Source organism: Alosa pseudoharengus, unplaced genomic scaffold (genome assembly GCF_046254945.1).
Source record: "Alosa pseudoharengus isolate Yale_2024_CS ecotype anadromous, Long Island Sound unplaced genomic scaffold, YU_APseudo_1.1 YU_APseudo_1.1_scf_10, whole genome shotgun sequence".
Classification (NCBI taxonomy): domain Eukaryota; kingdom Metazoa; phylum Chordata; class Actinopteri; order Clupeiformes; family Clupeidae; genus Alosa; species Alosa pseudoharengus.
Genome location: NW_027468565.1, coordinates 31330801 through 31350800, shown reverse-complemented (window position 1 = coordinate 31350800; position 20000 = coordinate 31330801). Strand labels below are relative to the sequence as shown.

Genomic DNA, 20000 nt, shown 5'->3' with positions numbered 1-20000 from the left:
CACACATGGTCTCTCTCACACGCACACACACACACACACACACACACACAGTCTCTCACAGACATACACAAAAAGCACAAATACGCATATGTACTTTAATTACACACACACTACACTTATTTCCAGTAGTCACTGTTGACAAATACCATCTGTCACATCATGTCTGTTGTCTAACTATCATTGGGCATATGAAGCCTTGGGAACACTGTGGGAATTGAAGAGCTGGTGTTTTGTGTGCTTGAGCTGATGTTGACACATGTTCAGAGCGGTGACTCCAGTAGAGATAAATGTGTGTGTGTGTGTGTGTGTGTGTGTGCTTGTGGCACACAGGGACACCCTGTACTGCTCTCAGTGCCTTGTTGTCCTTCCTGCAGTGTAATGCTGACTGCCAGAGAAAAAGCTTCAAACCAGACACGCATATTTGAATGTGTCTTGGCTTTTGTATTTTATTAGACAGCAGACGCAGGGTGCCAATGTCTCTCAGTACAGGTTTCACTCAGTCAAACCTCAGTCAGGGCTATGCAGGGCTATTGTGTGTGTGTGTGTGTATGTGTGTGTGTGTGTGTGTGTGTGTGTGTGTGTGTGCGCGTGCGTGCGAGTCCGAAACTGTGGGTGCAATAGGTGTCAATGTATTGTGACATGCCTTGATGAAGATACAAGTGGATGTTGGGTGTATATACAGTAGACGTGTTGCATGTATGTTTGTGTGGGTGTCCTCTGGGGGAGGATTACATCTAAATTAACGTGCTCCAACCAATTTCCTTCTGCTTTTTCCTAACCTGTGAGAACACATCTCTGAGATAGGAACATGACTAAGAAGAGGGTGAAAGATTGATACTGTCTCTGGAGTGGACAGTACTGGATAAATCCCCTGCTTGTCCGGCCTCTGAGCAGATTTATCCTCTAGCTGCCCCCCCCCCCCCTTCACCTCCAGCGTCATCACTAAACCAGATTTACTCCCCTCTCTCTCTGCCCCTCACCTTCAGCAGCTAAAAGAGGAAGACGAGGGCAAGCAGTCAGGGGGGAAAACGTCACAGGGCACCTGGGTGGGTGAACTGCTGTACATGGGACAGGGAGGGAGAGGGAGGCAGTAAAAACAACAGTACAAGTTGTTACACTGCCTTGTTTTGTGCTTTGGTAACACTAGCTACGGCCATGCTAATAAAGCAACGTTGAATTGAATTGAATTGAATTGAATTAAATTGGCAGAGAGAGAGAGAAAGAAAGAGGGAAAGAGAAATGGAGTGAGAGAGAGAACTAGAGAGTCAACATGGCCAACACTTCCTGTGCCCCCCCGCCCCCCCCCATTATGATGGTGTAGTTTTCCTCATGGCTGTCACATGGACCACAGGACCCCTGATCCCACACCCAATCCAGAACTGGCCAAACCCTGGGAAGCTTAAAAAAAAAACATCCGTGCGATTGGACATAATTTAAAAGATCACTTGGACATTGTCATTTTAATGTCCTTTTTCATTTTAAAGGCCTTTTTTATTCATGTGAAACTATTTCTTAACCTAGAAGAGAACGTGTAGTGACCATTCCCCCTCATTTCCTGTTCGGACACACACTACTGAGAGTCCTGTCCTCAGTGTGTGTCACCAGGAGAAACTCTCCACGTAAGTGTAGTAACGGGTAGAATTAAGAAGTTGAGGTGGACAGTCACACACAGTGGACACTCTCAGTTTTCAGTCACACTGTTTAAGCTCTTCAAAGCAGTGGGGTTTGGTTCACCGTATGTGTAAAGAAAATACCAGCGCATTAGTATGCAGTTTGCCATCTTGTTCAGTCGTTAGCCTACGCTGTGTGTGTGTGTGTGTGTGTGTGTGTGTGTGTGTGTGTGTGAGAGAGAGAATGTGTGCGAGTGCAGGTGGGTGCGTGTGTATTTTGACACTGATGGATCACTTACCAACTCCTACAACATCAGCCCTGTGAACTTCAGTCATAACACTGTGCCATTGTTGTGACACACTCACACAGACACATCTCACGCCCTTCCTCATATCATGACAGATTTATAAAATATTCAACTGTTTCATCTGGAGTATCTCTCTCACCTTTTCCTGTATTCTATCTTTCTTCTATCTTTTATCCTTATTTCTTCTTTCCATAACACATCTTTCCCAAAGTGCATGAGTGAATGAGTGAATGAATGTTGACTTATCTTTGCGTAATGTGAAGCATTTCATTGTACTTTTATGACATCCACTGACTTTGCATGTCTCGGGATCAGCTGATTGTCATTGACCTCACCATCAATATAGCCTTTAGAGGCAACACTGTGAATAACTCTTTCTTGTCACAGCATGTTCTCATAAAGAGATGGAGGGGAAAAAATGGCTGCTAAGAATGGCAACAGTTAGTCAGCAAGGCTTTAACCCCTTTTTACAATGTTTTGAAACCACCACTCATTTCATTTATTTTTGTCTCCGCATTCTGTGTCTTTATTTCACCTGAATGACCGAATGACTGATATGACTTGTGTTGGTTTGCGAGGTTTCTAATTATTGACACTATTCAGTGGTCAGGTCGCTGAGGCCAAAAATATGGGAGAGTTGGAGGGGGGGGGGGGGTTCTGACCTTTGATCTCCTCTCACTCCTTTTATCCTCCTCTCCCTCTCTGTTCTCCATTTCTTTATCTTTCTCTATCTCTCTCTCTCTCCTCTCTCTCTCTCTATCTCTCTCTCTCCTCTCTCTCCCTCTCTCCCTCCCTCCCTCCGCTCTCAGACTGATGCAGTCTTTCACTCTTCCGACTCATATCCTCTTGTCCATGACAGCGTTGCACTAAATAGGTTGCCCAGTTCCCTTCATTGTTATGATTGTGCTCATTTGGTAGGCAATAAAGCCTCCCCCTCCCCCATACACCAGGCCCATACACAGCTGAAGCAGGAAGTCTGTTTTTAATCTTAGCACACACACTCTATTTCTGAATTCCCCCGTGTGTGGGTGTGCACTGCTCAGTGCTGCTGATTAAAACAGGTTTTATTTAAAGTTGTGTAACATGTTTTATGCTTTATATGTAAAGGTTTATTGTTGTTCAGTGGCTGTGGACAATCAGAGAGGCGTACATGCAGGGTATCCTGTAAAAAAAACAAACATTTGATTAAGTCATGAAGTTGAATGACCTGAAAGGTGTGTGTGTGTGTGTGTGTGTGTGTGTGTGTGTGTGTGTGTGTGTGTGTGTGTGTGTCACACAGACACATGTGGCTGTGTGTCTGAGAGTTTGTGTTAGTGTTAGAATGCATGTATGTGTGTCTTTTGTATGAGTGTGTGTGTGTTACTGGGTGTGTGTGTGTATGCCAGTTTGAGGAGACTTTGTGTGGTTTGCTTAGTAGGTGTGGACTGGCTTGTATGAATCACTCTCATGTGACCCTGTCCTCCGCCTGTTTTAATCCCTCTGGGGTGTTTTCTCTCTCTCTTGACTCAGGGAAGAGCTCTCGTCTCTCTCGTCTCTTTCGGACACACGCAGGTCCAGGGAGCGCCACGTCTACCCAGGAGGCCGAGGGTGTCTGCACCACCACCCCGATCTCGACACCTACACGCTCACGCAGAGCGTCTGTCCGGGCAGCCCCCCTCCCACCTTACAGAGGGAGATCCAGGACTTCCAGAGGCTCATACATCGCCACCGAGATGGAGAGGTGAGACCTGTTTGAGCCACGTGGTGGTGGGACGGCACTCAACGCCTATCCCACAGGAACTGACAGCTGTCTGCTGCTGTGTGGGTGTGTCTTAGTGCATGTAGAGGTGCATTCAAGTGTGCACTCAAGAGGTGGCATTTGTAGAGCTCGGTTTCAGGGCAGTCAGACCAACGATCAGCTTCTCCAAAGATCGTCCTTGTATGGGTTCTGTGCTGAATATGTATTTTATTTTTTATTTTTATTGTATTATTATTAGTATTATATAATATATTATAATATATATTATGTGCTCTTTTTTGTTTTTCCTTTTCCATAACATTACTGCAGGGCTCCTTTTTTGTTTTCAGTGTTCATATTATGCAGTGCTATGCAGTGAGCTTTGGATTTAGCATCAGATCTGCTTTTTGTTTAAGTTATTAGTTCTTTGGTAGTTGTTGTGTGTGTGTGCTGATTGTGTTTGTGGCTTCATGCTGTTTGCTGTTTGCTTTATGCCCATTAAGAAGCCCATCGCATGCTTCTTAATATGTACCAGTGGAAAGTTGATGGCCATGGGGGTCTCAGAGAACTGACTGCTGTGTGTGTGTGTGTGTGTGTGTGTGTGTGTGTGTGTGTGTGTGTGTGTGTGTGTGTGTGTGTGTGTGTGTGTGTGTGTGTGTGTGTGTGTGTGTGTGTGTGTGTGTGTGTGTGTGTGTGTTCCCCACTGCTGCAGGGTGACGTGGAGCTGCAGCAGCAGTTAGAGAAGCTGTATCCTGCCACAGGAAACCGCGACGATAGAGCCGGGAAGGGTCGAGCCAACGGCTCATCACGCCGCACGCCCAAACGCAAGCGAGGCAAGAGGGGCCAACACAACAACAACAACAGCAGCAGCAGCAACACAGAGACCCACAGAACCGCAGACCCGTCCCCGGGGGTCCCGAGAACCGAGTCCACGGTCAACCATGTCAGCGTGGCGGCAGCCAGCCGCGGGCTCTGTTCAAACGGGGAACGAGCAAGGGAAGGCACAGAGGAGGAGACTAGGGCTGGACCTGACAGAGAGCCACCGTCATCGCCACCAGCGGAGGCAGTAGAGGAGCACCGCGGTGCGGCGGAGGTCAGTAGGGAGACGGAGAGGCGGCCGCCGCAGGTGTCTGTTTCCGGGGCCAGCCCAGCAGGACAGATAGAGGAAGCCGAGAGCGAGGAGCGCACAGTTCGACTCGCGCCGCCACAGCTCGCACCCGACAGGCGGTCGCCATTGCCAACGCCACCACCAGTAGTCGCAGCAGCGGCAAAAGAGCAGCCAAAACAGGAAGAGGAAAGTGAGGCGGGAGAGGAGAGCTCAACCGCAGACTTGACCATGGGCCAAGCCCAGACCCAGCAACCGCAGGAGGAGCAGGAGGAGCCTGGAGGGGGGGAAACGAGAGACAGAGGGAGGGGGAACAAGAGTACAAAAGTTCCGCTCGGTCACGCGAGCGAGCCACAGACGAGCGGCGCACTCAGGACGCAGGAAACAGAGCCCGACTCAGCCGCCGCCGCCGACGACAACGCCATGCAGCCGACGCCTCTCACAGCCACAGCGGTCGGCAACGGTCACCAGGAAGACCCGAGCACATGGAGAATCGCTTCCAGAGGAGCAGATGACGTTCGTCTCGGTTCTCACGCCGACCGGGCGGACGGCAAGTGGCCAGAGGAAAAGGAAATGGCCGAGGAGGAGCGGGCAGACTTGGCCGATGCTCATGAGGAAAGCACAGAGACTCAGTTGGTGGAGAACTGGACAGACATGGGAAAAGAGCCGACTGGAGCGGCCGAGGAAGGGGCAGAGATGGCGGGGGAGCCCGGTGAGACGGCTGGTCAAAGGACTGAGAGATTGGACGCACACACAGAGGACAGCGGCAGAACAGAGAGCGACACACTTAGCCGCGTCTCCAGATCTCCTAGCGGGCAGCAGGAAACGGCCTTGACCGCCAGCCTCAGCGAGAAGCCCCTTCTCAGCACTGAACCTTCGCCTGAGATGGGATCGAACAGCGCAAGCCAACATGCCGTTAGCAACCAAGGAGACGCACTCAGCGACGACAAAAGCTCTCACGGACTCACAGACACACGCACGGACAGAAGCCTTAAAGAAACGTCGTCCAGTCCAGTTGAGGAGCAGTTGGATCTGTCTGTCAGTCTTGGACCCGGAATGGCTCCTGGACCGGACCACTTGCCTGAACTGGATGGTACCAACCGGGCTCCAGTGTCCTCACAGGCCTGTGTGAGTGGACAGGAGAGTCCGGGGAACCTTGGTATCGCCGAGACAAGTGACGGAGACGTGTCCAGTGAGGGAACTAATCGGATCACGGGGACTGAATGCGCAGAGACGACACCCACAGATCGAAATGCAGACAAGGAAGAGCAGTCCAATCACAGCCTGGAGGGGGAAGAGCAGGGCTGTGATTGGTCTGTTCCTGCACACCTCTCAGGTGAGGTGCAGGAGCTGTCGTACGCCGCAGTGGTGAAGCGGTGCTTGACATCTGAGCAGGAGGAGGAAAAGGAAGAGGGAGAGAGCGAAGAGGAAAGAAAACAACAACAGGACAATGAGGAGGAGAAGTGCACAGTTCCGGAGGAATTCCCCCTCTCGCCTGTACCCTCAGGAGAACCCGGAAAGCACTCTGAGCAGGACTCCTCGGCAGGCTCTGAGTCGCCCACACACACGGAGCCGGACGCACACACAGGTGCTGGAGCTTTCACACACACCGAGCAGGACAAGCACGCAAGCGCTGGAGCTCTCACACACACGCAGCCACACACACCAGGTGCTGAACGTTTCACAGACTCTGAGCCACACACACCAGCAGGTGCTGAATCTGACACACACACAGAGCTGGACGACAGGGCGGTCACTGAGTCACACACCGCTCCCGAGACTGACCAGAGAGCAGAGATGGAGGTGGCTGTTTCCGCTGAAGAGGGGGAACTGAACAGACCAGAGCAGGCGACAGAAATCTTCGCAAGAGGAACTAGTCCTAAAGCACATGCAGCACAGAGTCAGGGGACGGTTCCTGAAACGCTGACCGCAGAGACCGAGAAAAAAGTTCCCGAAACACACACAGTACAGAGCGACTTAACGGTTCCACAAAAGTATCCGAGCGAAGGGATGGGTTCTATGACGGACAGAACCCAGAGCGAAGGGGGCCATCTTGGCTCTCAGCCAGGGCAGAGTGACGAGGCTCCTCTTGAAATTCTCCCAGTACAGAGGGAAGGGACTGAGTCTTTGGCACAGCCACTACAAATGGACGGAGGAGCCGCCGTCTTACCGCACACACAAGATGGAGGTACGGAAGCCTCTCAGGAACACACAGACTGGAGTTTAGGTCCGGATGCCAATTCTGGAGAGGAGGGGTCCAGCGAGATGCTCTCCACTCCTCTGTGGGAAGAGGATGAAACGACCGCTGAGTCCCAGGTGGAGTTGCGGAGTCCAGGGAAGCGGTTGGCCGAAGAGGGACGAGGCTCATCCGAGGACGCAGAGGACCACGGGTCACTCGAGTTTGGGCTCACCGAGACTCGACAGGGCTCACAGAGAACCGAAACTCTGGCCTCCTGTCAGCATGGACAGGCGTCTTCTGAGTGTGGGCTGTGTGTGTGTGATGATGGACCTGTGGCCCCAGTGGAGCAGCCGTCTCCGGAGGGGTCAAGGCCAACGGAAGGTTCCAGTATGGAATGGGTTCAGGTTGCTACAGAGACTGCAGTCGAGGGATGTAGTGAGGATTCTGAGTCACTCGATAGGAGTGTGAAGGGTATTGAAGATTCTAAAGGGGAGAGTGTATGTAGGGAGGCAGACACACACACCCTTGCTGGAGGTCTGCACCCCAAACCTCCAGAAGAGGCCTCCGGTAGCACCAGGGGTCCTGCTGTAGAGCCATGCCCAGTGGAGCTCACCCTTTCTGGGGAGGCACACACTGAGGCCCCCTGCCTCAAAGCTTCAGAGAGCAGACTTGAGGACACCCACGCAAACACAAGCCTAAATGAGACAAAGAGTTACGCAGACACAACTGTAAATGAGACTGAATCTCACACACACACATCCCAGACAGAGACAGAGACTCACACACACACATCCCAGCGCGAGACTTGCACACACACACTCGTGAACGACTCAGAGGCACATGCACACAAGAGCCCAAGTGACATGAACACTCACACACACTTGATCTCGAACAAGATGCAAACGGACACACACACGAGCCAAAGTGATCCCCAGGCACACACACAGCTGAACCCATGCAAATCAGAACCAGCAGCAGACGGTCCTGGCCCATACACGGAGGCCCAAGCGGATACTCAGGCCGACAGCTCTGTGGATGTGGACCTTGTTCCGGATGTCGTTGATGAGGCGTGTCCCGACGACTCCTCCCAGGACGTCACCCAGGAGTCTCAGGACACACACCTGAGCTCGCACAGGGAGCTGGAGACACACACACTCCCACAGTCAGGAGCTCACCTGGAGGCACACACCCATCTGGACAGAGACACACTCCCGGAGTCAGGAGGTCACCTGGAGACAAGCTCCACACTAGGAGCAGGTAAGACAAAGTTGATTTAACATGCTCACCTGTGTTTCTTTTGTCTTAAAGGAAAATTCCGGTATTTAGCACTTTGAGTCCCTTTTCTGGTTTGTTTTGGATGAACTAGAGTGGTGGACACCGAAATTTTGACAATTGGTCCTGTCTCGACTTTTCTGACTCGTTTTGAATCGCCTTTGACTTCTCAGAGTGGCTGCAAACAGGCATATTGTAGGCTACTCAAACATGTCCTAAAACAACCCTTAATGTTCGTTTTCAAAACTGTGCAACTCACCAAGTGGGTAGTGATGTTCGTTGATTATTAAAAGCAAATATATCGACACAATGTATGATTTCCAGCCGTCTTATTTGCTATTGTGGAACTATTCACAACCGCTCAATATTTGAACTTGAAGCATAGACAGTGGCGCAGTAATATCGTGCAATGAGTCTTCCAATAGAAATCAATGGGATTTTACAAAATGGCGAATAAAAGACGACAGAAACTGTATTTCGCTACGCTACTACGCTACCAATCGTCAAAATTTCGGTGTCCACCACTCTAGTTCATCCAAAACAAACCAGAAAAGGGACTCAAAATGCTAAATACCGGAATTTTCCTTTAAGTCAGATTTCATGGGTTTTGCTCAGAATAATTAGATCACTCCAGGCCATATTGGTATAGGATTAAGGGACAGTGAATGGGTTCTCTAGAGGTGTTTTGAGATTTATTTGTCTTTAGCGCAACAGTATGGAGGTTTTGTCTAAAACTAGCCAGCAAAGGAGCTAAAGGCCAGCAGACTCCCTTTGCAAAACACAAATGGCACTGACCAAACCTATCTAGCTTGGGAATTTGATTTGATTGTATTTCAGCAAATTATTATTATTATTAATATGAATAATAATAATAATAATAATAATAATAATAATAATAATAATAATAATAATAATAATAATAATAATAATGTCAACATGTAATTATACTGAAAAGCTGTTCTGACATTTTCCATGGTATAAGACCTGGATCATAAAACTAGAATAACCTGGTTGACTAGTGAGGAGGACAGGTGTGCTCACCTGTCTCTTCACATTACCAAATGCTATCAAAATGGATTTGAGGTATTTATAAAAAAAATAATGTGATCGCAGTATGTTGGTACAGTACTGTGTGTCAGTGCAGTGTTGGACTGGCTCTCACATTTGGTGTGTGTGTGTGTGTGTGTGTGTGTCCTGTGACTGTGAGCATGTGATCTTTACAACGGCCTCTAAAAGCAGCACGGTCGTTTGTCATGTCCACCCATTCAGACCTATTCACAGCCTCAGCCCAGGTCACTGGCGTGTGAGTGGGTGATTTGTGTGTGTGAGAGAAAGAGGTAGAGAGAGAGCTAGAGAGAGTGATAGAGGGAGAGCTTCGGCAACACTGCTGTGAAAGTCATGCTAATGAAGCTAATTTGAATTGAATTGAGAGTAAAGCTGTGTTTCTTGTGATTGTGTGGGGCTGTTTTAGCTACACATCTTCACAATTCATTTTGCGGAAGATTTAGCTGGGATGGAGGACATAAAGTGTGTGTGTGTGTGTGTGCGTGTGTGCGTGTTTCTGTGTTGTCATGGGTGCTATCAGTTATTTTCATTTTTGCTACTCAGTGGCCATGTGAGTAGGAAGTGCCGATGCAGGCCAATGTATATTTACATGGCCGCGTATCCAAGCAACAGGAGGTGACCTCATTGGAGCCCAGTAGCTGTAGAATAGCACAGACCAATGGGGAAGGAGAAGAAAGAGTGAGAGAGAGGATATAGTTGTGTGTGTTGTGATTGCGTGGGGTTGTGTTAGTACTGAACTGTGTTAGTGCTGCACTCTCAAAGACTTGGGGAAAGTCACAGGTCCATGCTAAGATGACTGTGTGGGCAACAGTGTGGGGAATCATACGATCTGCTGGCGATTGAGCTGGTCTGGGGGACTGCTGGCGATTTGAGCTTGACTGGGGCTGTCAGACACACACACAGGCAGTGTGGCACACTGTTAAATTGGTCCAGAGTTTTGAACAGTTTACTGAACAGTTAAATCAGTAAACTGCATGTTACTGAGTCTTGTAAATATTTAGGATGAGCTTTGAATCCAGTTTATAGTTGGTTAATAAGTGACACAGGTTTAAGAATACCATGGTCAAAGCTACTTTGATCTGGCTGTCTGCGTGAGGGCTTGATTCTATTAAAAAAATGATTTTTGTTGTTCCCTTATAAAGAAAATCATCTGATATCTCTCTCTGTGTGTGTACCCCTCAGATGTAGGGGACAGAGGATTAATTAACACTTTAGATGGAAGTGAGGAACCCACATCAATGACGAACACAAATGAGGTAAGACATTTTATTTATTTATTTATTTATTTATTTTTTCCTTGATTCCATCCTTCTGGATAGGAAGTGTTTGAGGGGGAAATGATGAAGTGATGCATCTTTAGCCTAATATTACTCACCCAGACTCTCAATGCTCCATCCCCCTTTGGTGTGTGTGTGTGTGTGTGTTAGAGGTTGAGAGTAATGGTTGGGTTGGGGTTGGCTAGGTGACACATGTTTCTGACCGGAAGGCCTGAGTTGGCTGACGGGTCAGACTGGCAACGATGGGAAAAGTCTTTCACAGTGTAGCTCAAAACAACAGTCATCTCACCAGACAGAGACAGAAAGACAAAGTGAGTCTAACTCTAAATGACTCAGTTAGGTTCCCCAATGCCCCTGAGAGAGAGAGAGAGAGAGAGAGAGAGCACAACATAAAAACAATGAAAGACATTAAGTCATAGGAGGCCAGGGGAAATGAAGCTGCTGGATATTCACAAAAGGTTTTATTCCAGAGAAGGAGGAAGCAGGGGAAAGGCAGACAGGGTGGGAGGGAGCTGGACTAGCAGTAGGGGGCAGTGTTGCCCAGGCCAGTCAGCTGCTCTTGAGTCCTTCCTAGAGTTCAGTGGGGTGACAGCCGGGAAGAAGCTTCCTTTGACCCTGATGGCTCGGGTGCGGAGAGACCTGTAAAGCCTTACGGAGGGGGACTGGGGTGAACAGTCTGTGGTTGGGGTGATAACAGTCTTTGATGATGCTGCCACTTTATGGTCGGAGGCAGAGCAGTTGCCATACAATATTGTGACACAGTTGGTGAAGGTGCTCTCAATGGTGCAACGGTAGAAGTTCACCAGGATCTGAGGAGACAGGTGGACCTTCCTAGTATCCCCAGGAGGAAGAGAAGCTGGTGAGCCTTCTTGATCAGGGTAGAGGTGTTGAGGGTCCAAGAGAGTTCCTCAGAGATGTGGACACCCAGAAACATGAAGCTGGTGACACGCTCCACCTCAGTCCCGTTGATGAGAATGGGGCGTGTATGCTAGCTTTTCACTTCCTGAAGTCCACAATGAGCTCTTTGGTCTTCTTGATGTTGAGAGCCAGGTTGTTGTCGGTGCACCACAATGTTAGGTGCTGGACCTCCCCCCTGTAGGCCGTCTCATCGTTGTTTGCATATTTCGTGAGGAGAGGGCGAGAGACATAGAGAGAGGAGAAAAAGAGAGGGAGGGAGAGAGAGAGAGGTTGAAGGAATGAAAGAGATCCCTCCTTCAGCCTTTAGCTGTGGTGTAAAATGGCTTTTCATAGTGTGGTGGTGTAGCGTTACAGCCCTTCACAGTTTTGGCGACATTGGCCTGTCTGGGGCATATGATGTAATCCCTGTTCTGGGTCTGTAATAGACGGAGACAGATCATTACTGTAATAGCCTGAGATGGATCAGAACAGCAGATGGACCTGCTCCCTGTCCAGAAGAAGAACTGGTTTACAGTCTCACACCGTGCCTACTGAATTACAGATGAACTAATCCTTAATTCAGAATTAGAGAGCTAAATCTGCTGAAGTCCACATAGCAACGTGATTGAGTTGCAATCTTATTCTGTGGCCAGCGTTATTGTGGCAGGATGTCCTGATAGTAATTCAAAACAGTGTGTGGTTGATATGTACTGAATGTGGAAGAATCACAGTGGTGGGTAAGTAGTTGTTATTATTATCTAACTGTGACATTCTTCAAAAGCACGTGAAGAATGTTCAGATTGTTTTGAGGGATTACCTTTGCTGTCAGTCTTACAGTCAAGGCATGCGAGAGAGGCAGCTGGGTTTAGAAGATTTGGCCTAAGGGGGGACCTACTGGGAGAAGAAAGGAACTATGGGATACATTTGTGATGAGATCACAGTAGGGTCATCATATCATCCATCATATGGATTGCTGCTGTTGGCGCTCAGTTGTCATGTGACTGTTCCGTATTTCTGTCTGTAATTTATCTGTTTGTTTGTTTGCTGGATCTACATGTATGTCACATGCACTCTCTCACTCACTCACTCTCTCTCACACACACACACACACATACACACACACACACACACACACACACACACACACACACACACACACGTATATCACCAGTGGAAAGTGAAGGTCAAATATTTAGTGCTGAAAGGTTTGTGCAGGTGGCCTCAGCAAGTCGAGCATTCCTGTGCTGGTTTTGGTACAGCACAACCTACTTTTATCAGCTGTAGTTCTCAGTTGTTTTTCTCATGAAGCATACCATTTATGAAAACAAGTATTTCCATGACACACCATTTACGTTTACACTCTTATAGCTACGTAAAAGATCCTGAATTAGACTACTGACAAGGGATACCTGACCAGCTCCTAAGCCATTGTGTGCACACAGTTTGATAACCAGTAGTCCATTGGGGGCACTGCCTTAGGCACCTATCAAGGTGTCCTGTTTTATGATGCCTCTCAGATGGTCTCTGGCACTCTTATTGGCCTCTAGGGGGCGCACTATAACTGGTACTCTCCACACGCTCACCCCTTCAGATGTGTTAGGTTTGTGTGTTTGTGTACATGTCTGTGTACATGTGTGTGAATGTGTGTATTACTGATATACTCTATTTGTTAATGATCACAGTCCACTAGCATTTCACCAGACTGCTCGCACTGAGAGAGTTTACCCTGCTGTCTAAAGAGCAAGCAGAGAGCCCTGTGCTGAGTGCACAGGCGCCCTCCGGTGGCTGGCAGGGGTATAACATATTCCAGATGTGCACGGGCATAGCTGTGGTTTGGCATTTTGGAGTGAGGGGGAAAGAGAGAGCAAGAGGGAGGGAGGGAGACAGAGAGAGACAGCAAGCGTGATGTGAAATGTCCGTTTAATACAGTGGCTTTTCAGAGCTCCTTCGTTAATGGCTATTGTTTTGGGTCCTCGAGGCAAATCTCTGTGCAGCCTCTCTCCCATCAGCACAGCCCACACAAACATAATACCAAGGAACACACACACACACACACACACACACACACACACACACACACACACACACACACACAGCCACACAGACGCATGCACACAGACACACTCACAGTGGTCTGTCTGGAACCATTGTGCCTTCTGTCTCCTCTCTGTAGTTGGGATCCAATGTGTCTGAACTTGTTTTGGGAACAGGGCTCTGTGTGTGTGTGTGTGTGTGTGCTGCTTCTCATTAAGCATGCACTTATTCACAATAAGGTGTGTCTAAGGGTAGCCTAGGGCTGGGGAAATAGAAACACGTTGTTTTGGGGTGCAGTCATTCCAGGTGTGTGTGGTTTGTATGTGTATGTGTGCTTATGTGTGTGTGTGTGTGTGTGTGTGTGTGTGTGTGTGTGTGTGTGTGTGTGTGTGTGTGTGTGTGTGTGTGTGTGTGTGTGTGTGTGTGTGTGTGTGTGTGTGTGTGTGTGTCTTTGTGTCTTTGTAGAAGGTGTCTTCCTCATCTGATTTCAGTCAGCTGATCCTCTCAGTCTAATGCCTGTTCAGTGTACACACACACACACACACACACACACACACACACACCCCCACACACACACACACACACACACACACACTTAACTACCAGCCCATCCATGTGTTGCACAATCAACTGTCCTGATTAGAAACACTTATTGAGCCCCTCTGTGTCTGAATTTGTTTTCAATGATAGTCACAAAGAAACGCCTCTTTCTTGTCCTCTTTCTCTCTCTCTCTTTCTCTGTCTCCTTCCTTCCTTCATTGGTCATTGACATCTTCATGTCGCCCCCGATGCGTTTCCCTGAGTCTTAGCAGGTCAGCTCTTAGGTCATCTGAAGTCCGGCGTTTAGCCTTGCGTCACCGGCCAGTATCTGTTTTGTGGCCGTTCCCATGGTGCCCGGGGGGCACTGTCCAGGGCGTCTGGCAGTGCTGGCCTGATGTCTTGAGTCATGCTCTGATTACTTAGGTCTTGCCTTGCGCTGATTGGCCACTGCCGACTCGGCGATGGGAAAACACTGTCCTGTGTTTTGAGAATGTATCCCTCATTTCCTGATCAATCAGTACAGAACTCCCAGCTGTGATGTGATGAGATGAGATGAACTTCCTCTTCCTGATATTCAGAGCAGCACCAGATCAGTGCTCAGAGAACTCCTCCTCCTCCTGTTCTCCTCCTCTTGCTGTTCTTTGTTGTCCTTCTTTATTTCTTTCTTATTCCCCCTCTTCTGGTTTGGAGAGGGCTGGGGCTGACCCAGCGCCCCCTGGTCAATGAGTGGCCGTTGTGCTCCCATCATAGAGGTTTCCTTTATGGAGACAGCCTACACAGTCCTTAGAAGAGAATGGGTGAGTGGGAGACAGAGAGAGGGAGGGAGAGAGAAAAAAAAGAAGAAAGGGAAAAAAAGAAATGAATACACAAATGAAGCAGGAAGCAGCGAGCTGGCCGACGGAAGTTAGCAGAGTAATGGAGCTGTGGAGAAGGACTAGAGAGAGAGAGAGAGAGAGAGAGAGAGAGAAAGGGGGAAAGACTTCTGGACAGGGATGTTGAGTGAAAGGGGGAGGGAGGCAGTGTGCATGTGAGAGAGGGAGATAGAGGGAGGGAGGGAGGGAGTAAGCCAAGCCAGAGGCAGACAGACGAGAGGAGGGGCTGCCTCTCAGCACAGATGTGATCAGGAGCTCTGGGCGGCTGCTGGAGTCCTCCTGGATTTAGTAGAGCGCAGAGAGAGTTTGGCCTTCATGTGGGGATCTGTCGTGGCTCCAAGCAGAAGATGTACGAGCGACACCGTCGGAGGTACAGCCTGTGTGCCCGTGGCGACACCGCTGTGGACGTGGTCCTGGTGAAGGTACGAGTGCGGTTTGTGCTCTCCGCTGCTCCCTATGGGCTTTTGCCGGAGATCTCTGGTTTCATATGGAAAGGCAGCGTGGCTTAGCCATTAGCAAGAAGCACTGAGAAGTGCCCGTTCTGGCTTCACGCATCTGTTATATGGCTTTGCTTCTTTTATTTGAAAGGAGAGGTTCACTTATCATTCTCGCTGACATATCATTGCTGTGAGGTGATCATGGCTAAGGCGTGCGGCAGCGGCACCATGCATAATAGTTTGCTGTGTCTGAAGGGAGTACTTTGTGGAGAAGTTTGATTAGTGTGCATGCCCCTGCATATACCTTTTGAGCGCCGTAAGGAGGATCGGCATTCCTGAAAATTATAGTCATGGGCTTCTGACTGTGTCAGTCTGAATTGCCAATAGTGTCTGTCTGTCGGCAAAAACAGTCGGAGTGGTCATCCAGCCTAATAGAAGTGGTGTGTGTGTGTGTGTGTGTGTGTGAGAGAGGGAGAAAGAGGGATGAATAGGAGTGTGTGTGTGTGAGAAAGAAAGTGACAAAAAGAGACAAGAAGAATGAAGAGTAGTGTGTGTGTGTGAGAGAGAGACTGATGGAGAGAGAAAAGAGAGAGAGAGCGAAGGATGAAGAATAGTGTGTGAGGGGCAGAGGGAGTGAGAGCAGGAGGCTGCACGTGCATGCTCTTCCTCCTCAGCGCTGTCTTGGCTGGCTGCATTGGGTGGAGCTGTTCTCTGGACGTGGGGTGGAGAAGTGTCTGTGCACATGGCTGTGTGTGTGTGTGTGTGTGTGTGTGTGTGTGTGTGTGTGTGTGTGTGTGTGTGTGTGTGTGTGTGTGTGTGTGTGTGTGTGTGTGTGTGTGTGTGTGTGTGTGTGTGTGTGTGTGTGTGTGTGTGTGTGTGTGTGTGTGTGGTGCCTGTGTCCCCCATCATTACATCATGCCGCGTAGACATTCCAGTGTTGATTCTTTGCTAAGTGTCTTCCTTGCTGCTATGACCTGCTCTCCTGCAGCTGTGACGGATGTATAGACATATAGGGAGGTTCCACTATAGTTAGTCTGGCAGGAATTTGATGTCTGGCTACACCATTTAGTAATTGTAGCTTAGCTATTCAGCAGACACTTTTTTTCTTCTATACAATGTAGCTGTTCCAGAAGACAGGAACTCACACATACTGTATCATCTACAAAGTGCATGCAGACTGTGTGTGTGTGTGTGTGTGTGTGTGTGTGTGTGTGAAACTGTAAGAGAGCATAATGAAGTCCACTGATAATGTAGTCTCTCTGTATCAGCATACTGAGGTCACTGGGCAGGTCAAGCTCCCCCATATTCACACCTTCTTGTTGATTGAATGTGGAGTGCTCAGCTTCAACCACTGAATGCTTCCTCCACCTCTTTTCCTTTTTGTTATTATAACTAGTCAAAAACAACAACAAAAACACACCTCACACTGTTGGAGGTTTGGGCTTCTACTGCATCTCTGCTTAGGCAGATGGCAGCAGGGTGATGGGGGGGGGGGGGGGGCTGAATAGGTTTCTGTGCTATGCTGAGTCTAGCAGATGTATATGCATACAGACTTGTGCATCTGTTCAGTAGGTGCTAACAGTTTCTGAAGACACATTAGGTGCTAACGGTTAACGACACCTCTGAATGCACACAATGCATTTGCACTGTATTAACAAAGCTTGCATTTTACTAATGGGAAAACATGATGCAAATGGGAGCTCAGTTGGCAGGACCTGATGGTGCTATTGTTTGTTGTTAGCATAACAACACTATGCACTACCAGACATTACAGTGTAGCATGTCCTGATGAGGCTCTGTTCCCAGGCTTGTATGCTAACTGCTGCATGCTAGTGCCGCTGCAAGTCTGTGCTATGGGAGCTGACCTGTTGGCTCAGTTTGTAAGTATTTGAGTGTTAAGTCATGGTGTATTTTTGGAGCTCTTGTTAATAGTTATAAGCGGATATCTCTGTTGGGGTCTGTGTTTTACTTTGTGTGCTTTTTTGAATGTGTGTGTGTGTGTGTGTGTGTGTGTGTGTGTATGTGTGTTTATATCCGTATGTGTGTGAGGGCATGTGGGCCATTTGTGTGTGTGTGTTTAAGAGAGCATGAAATGTGTCCTGTGTGGTGTGTGTGTGTGTGTGTGTATATGTGTATGTGTGTGTGTGTGTGTGTGTGTGTGTGTGTGTCTGTGTGTGCGCGCTCTGCATGTTGTGTGTGAGAGGGAGTCTGCATCTTCTCAGGCTGTATCTTGCCTCAGAGCCATTGGTATGCGTTCTCAGGGGCTAGAGGGTAAATTTAGATGCCAGCTCTGGACGACCACGGCCACCAGCACCACGACAACCACAGAATATTCCGGGTGTGTCAGTGAGGATCTCACAATTCCATTGAACCTTAAACCCTTGGGGTTCTGCTTCACATCAGATATGCATGCAATGTGTGTGCACTTTTGTTCTAATAGTTCAATTATGCGTCACACAATTAAGTGTGACCTTTTCTGTCGTTCTTAGGTCATGACATATTTTTAGGCCTTGCACTTGCCTTGCATTTGTGTCCAGCAACCAAACATCTGATAGTTGTGCTTTTAGTTATAGTTCTTTTATAGTTGTTTTTAACTCTCTCATCCACCCATTAATATGGTAAATATGTAAAAAACTACATGTAGCCATTCACCTTTGGTCACATATCTGCACAGGATAGACCAGCTTTGCACAGCTGTATATGCAAATGGTCCAATAGTTGTGTGTGAGTGAGACACAATTAAGCTGACCTGAGTGAATGAGTGACCCTAATGATGGTCACTCATCAAGTGAATGTTGATTCAGACCTGTGTGCACACAAACACCCCGTGCATTTGTCTTCTCCGTCTTCCCGTGTGTTTCCAGCTGCTGGTGTGAAAGAAAATCAGCCACCAGGTCAAGGAAGTACTTCCTTCACGAAACACACGCGCACACACACATATGCATACACACACACACACACACCATCCAGCTGGAGGTCATTAGCACACAAAACCTTCATGCATACTTCCCTCTGTTTCACCATCCTTCTCTCTCTCTCTCTCTCTCTCTCTCTCTCTCTTTCTTCCTCTCTCATTCTTTCTCTCTCTCTCTCATACACATTTAAAGACTGTATATATTTTTTCTTCAGTAGACTGTCGCCCCAGTCATTAAGCCAGCTGTACATTTTGTTCACGCGTGTGTGTGTGTGTGTGTGTGGTAGAGGAGGAGGGTGACTTCATCGCCTCATTTGCTGCTCATAAAAAAATAGTCAGCAATGCCCCCTTTGTAGAGGCTCTTACTACAGCCATTGTTCTGGCCAGTCACACTCCCACTGTGTGTGTGTGTGTGTGTGTGTGTGTGTGTTTCACAGACATGGCTTTTGTCCCAGGACATTATGGATGTGTATTTGCCTCTCTGCAGAGACTCCTGACCCCTCCGGACTTACAAACCGATCGGGCCATACATGTGCCCAGTGTGTGTGTAGTGACTTCTGTCTGGAGAGGCTATCAGGTCTGAGCCTGGACCCTCAGGCGCTACACAGAGCAATGCCCCCCCCCCCCCCCCGGTCCAGTCACCATCAGCACTCGGTGGCCCAACACAGCCCAGTTCTTTGTAGGAGAATATTAAAAAAAAAATGAAATATTAATTCATTTAAATAGTTTGTTTGTAGAATGCTGCAGATCAACGAGATGCTGATCTCTGACATGCAGTGTATAGTGTATAGTGTTTATAGTCTTACAGGTCAGTCCAGGATCAGTATTGACACGCTAGCATTTTGAAATGTCAAATCAATTCAAGTGGACTTTTTTTGGATTTTACAGTGTGCCTTTGGCAATGAGCTGTGTATGTTTCCAGTCCAACCTTAGAAGATGACACCAGAGTAGAGAGAATTCCATTCATCTGGACTAAAACTTGTCTTGTTGTCTTATTTCTTATTGGACTGTTAACTCTAGTGTAAGCACTATGGTGAGCTGCTCCTCAACCAAGCCGCCTATTTCCCCAAGAGCCCCAGGAGTGATCTGAACTCTTGTACTGGATATACTGTACTGCTCAGTACACATTACATGGCAGCTCTGTGACTGTCTGTTGATGTGCTTGAGAGACATTGCTTCTGTTTGTATGTTCCTGTGTGTGTTTTCATGTTCGCGCGCGCGCGCGTGCGTGCGTGCGTGCGTGCGTGCGTGCGTGCGTGCGTGTGTGTGTGTGTGTGTGTGTGTGTTTACATGTGTCTGTGTGTCCCACAGCAGCTGCAGACCTGTGACCTTTGGGTGTTTAACAGAGTTAGTAGGGAGCACCCCCCCCCCCACACACACACACACACACACACACTTTGCTACACACACACACTTTGCTAAACACACACACTCTCACACACGTACTCACTCACACACACACACACACACACGCTCCCGAGTTGTTTTGTTGATGAACACACACTTGAGTTTGTACATTCACACTGACACTGAGTGTTCCTGAGAAGAGGCAGAACAACACTAGGTCATCTGTGTGTTTTTACTAGGTTGCACTCTCTCTCTCCACACACACACACACACACACACACACATTGCAGAAGCATGTCTAAGTAACAAGCTTGATTGTATATGGAGTCTAGTGCTGTACTATTACCAGAGTAAATCTGTGTCTTCATTATGTGTGTAAACTATAATTTATATGTGTGTGTAGGCGTAGGGGAAGCGTATTCATTA

General features: G+C 48.3%; 1 protein-coding gene across 2 annotated transcripts in view; it reads left to right on the top strand.

Annotated features, from left to right (window-relative positions):
• akap13 (A-kinase anchoring protein 13) overlaps window positions 1-20000 on the top strand; it is a 97964-nt gene that overhangs the window by 38330 nt on the left and 39634 nt on the right. For both annotated transcript variants that reach the window (XM_076269949.1, XM_076269942.1), the window contains exons 6-8: window positions 3428-3638; window positions 4348-8176; window positions 10439-10512. In XM_076269949.1, the coding sequence (XP_076126064.1) occupies window positions 3428-3638; window positions 4348-8176; window positions 10439-10512 (4114 nt within the window). The remainder of the gene's footprint in view (window positions 1-3427; window positions 3639-4347; window positions 8177-10438; window positions 10513-20000) is intronic.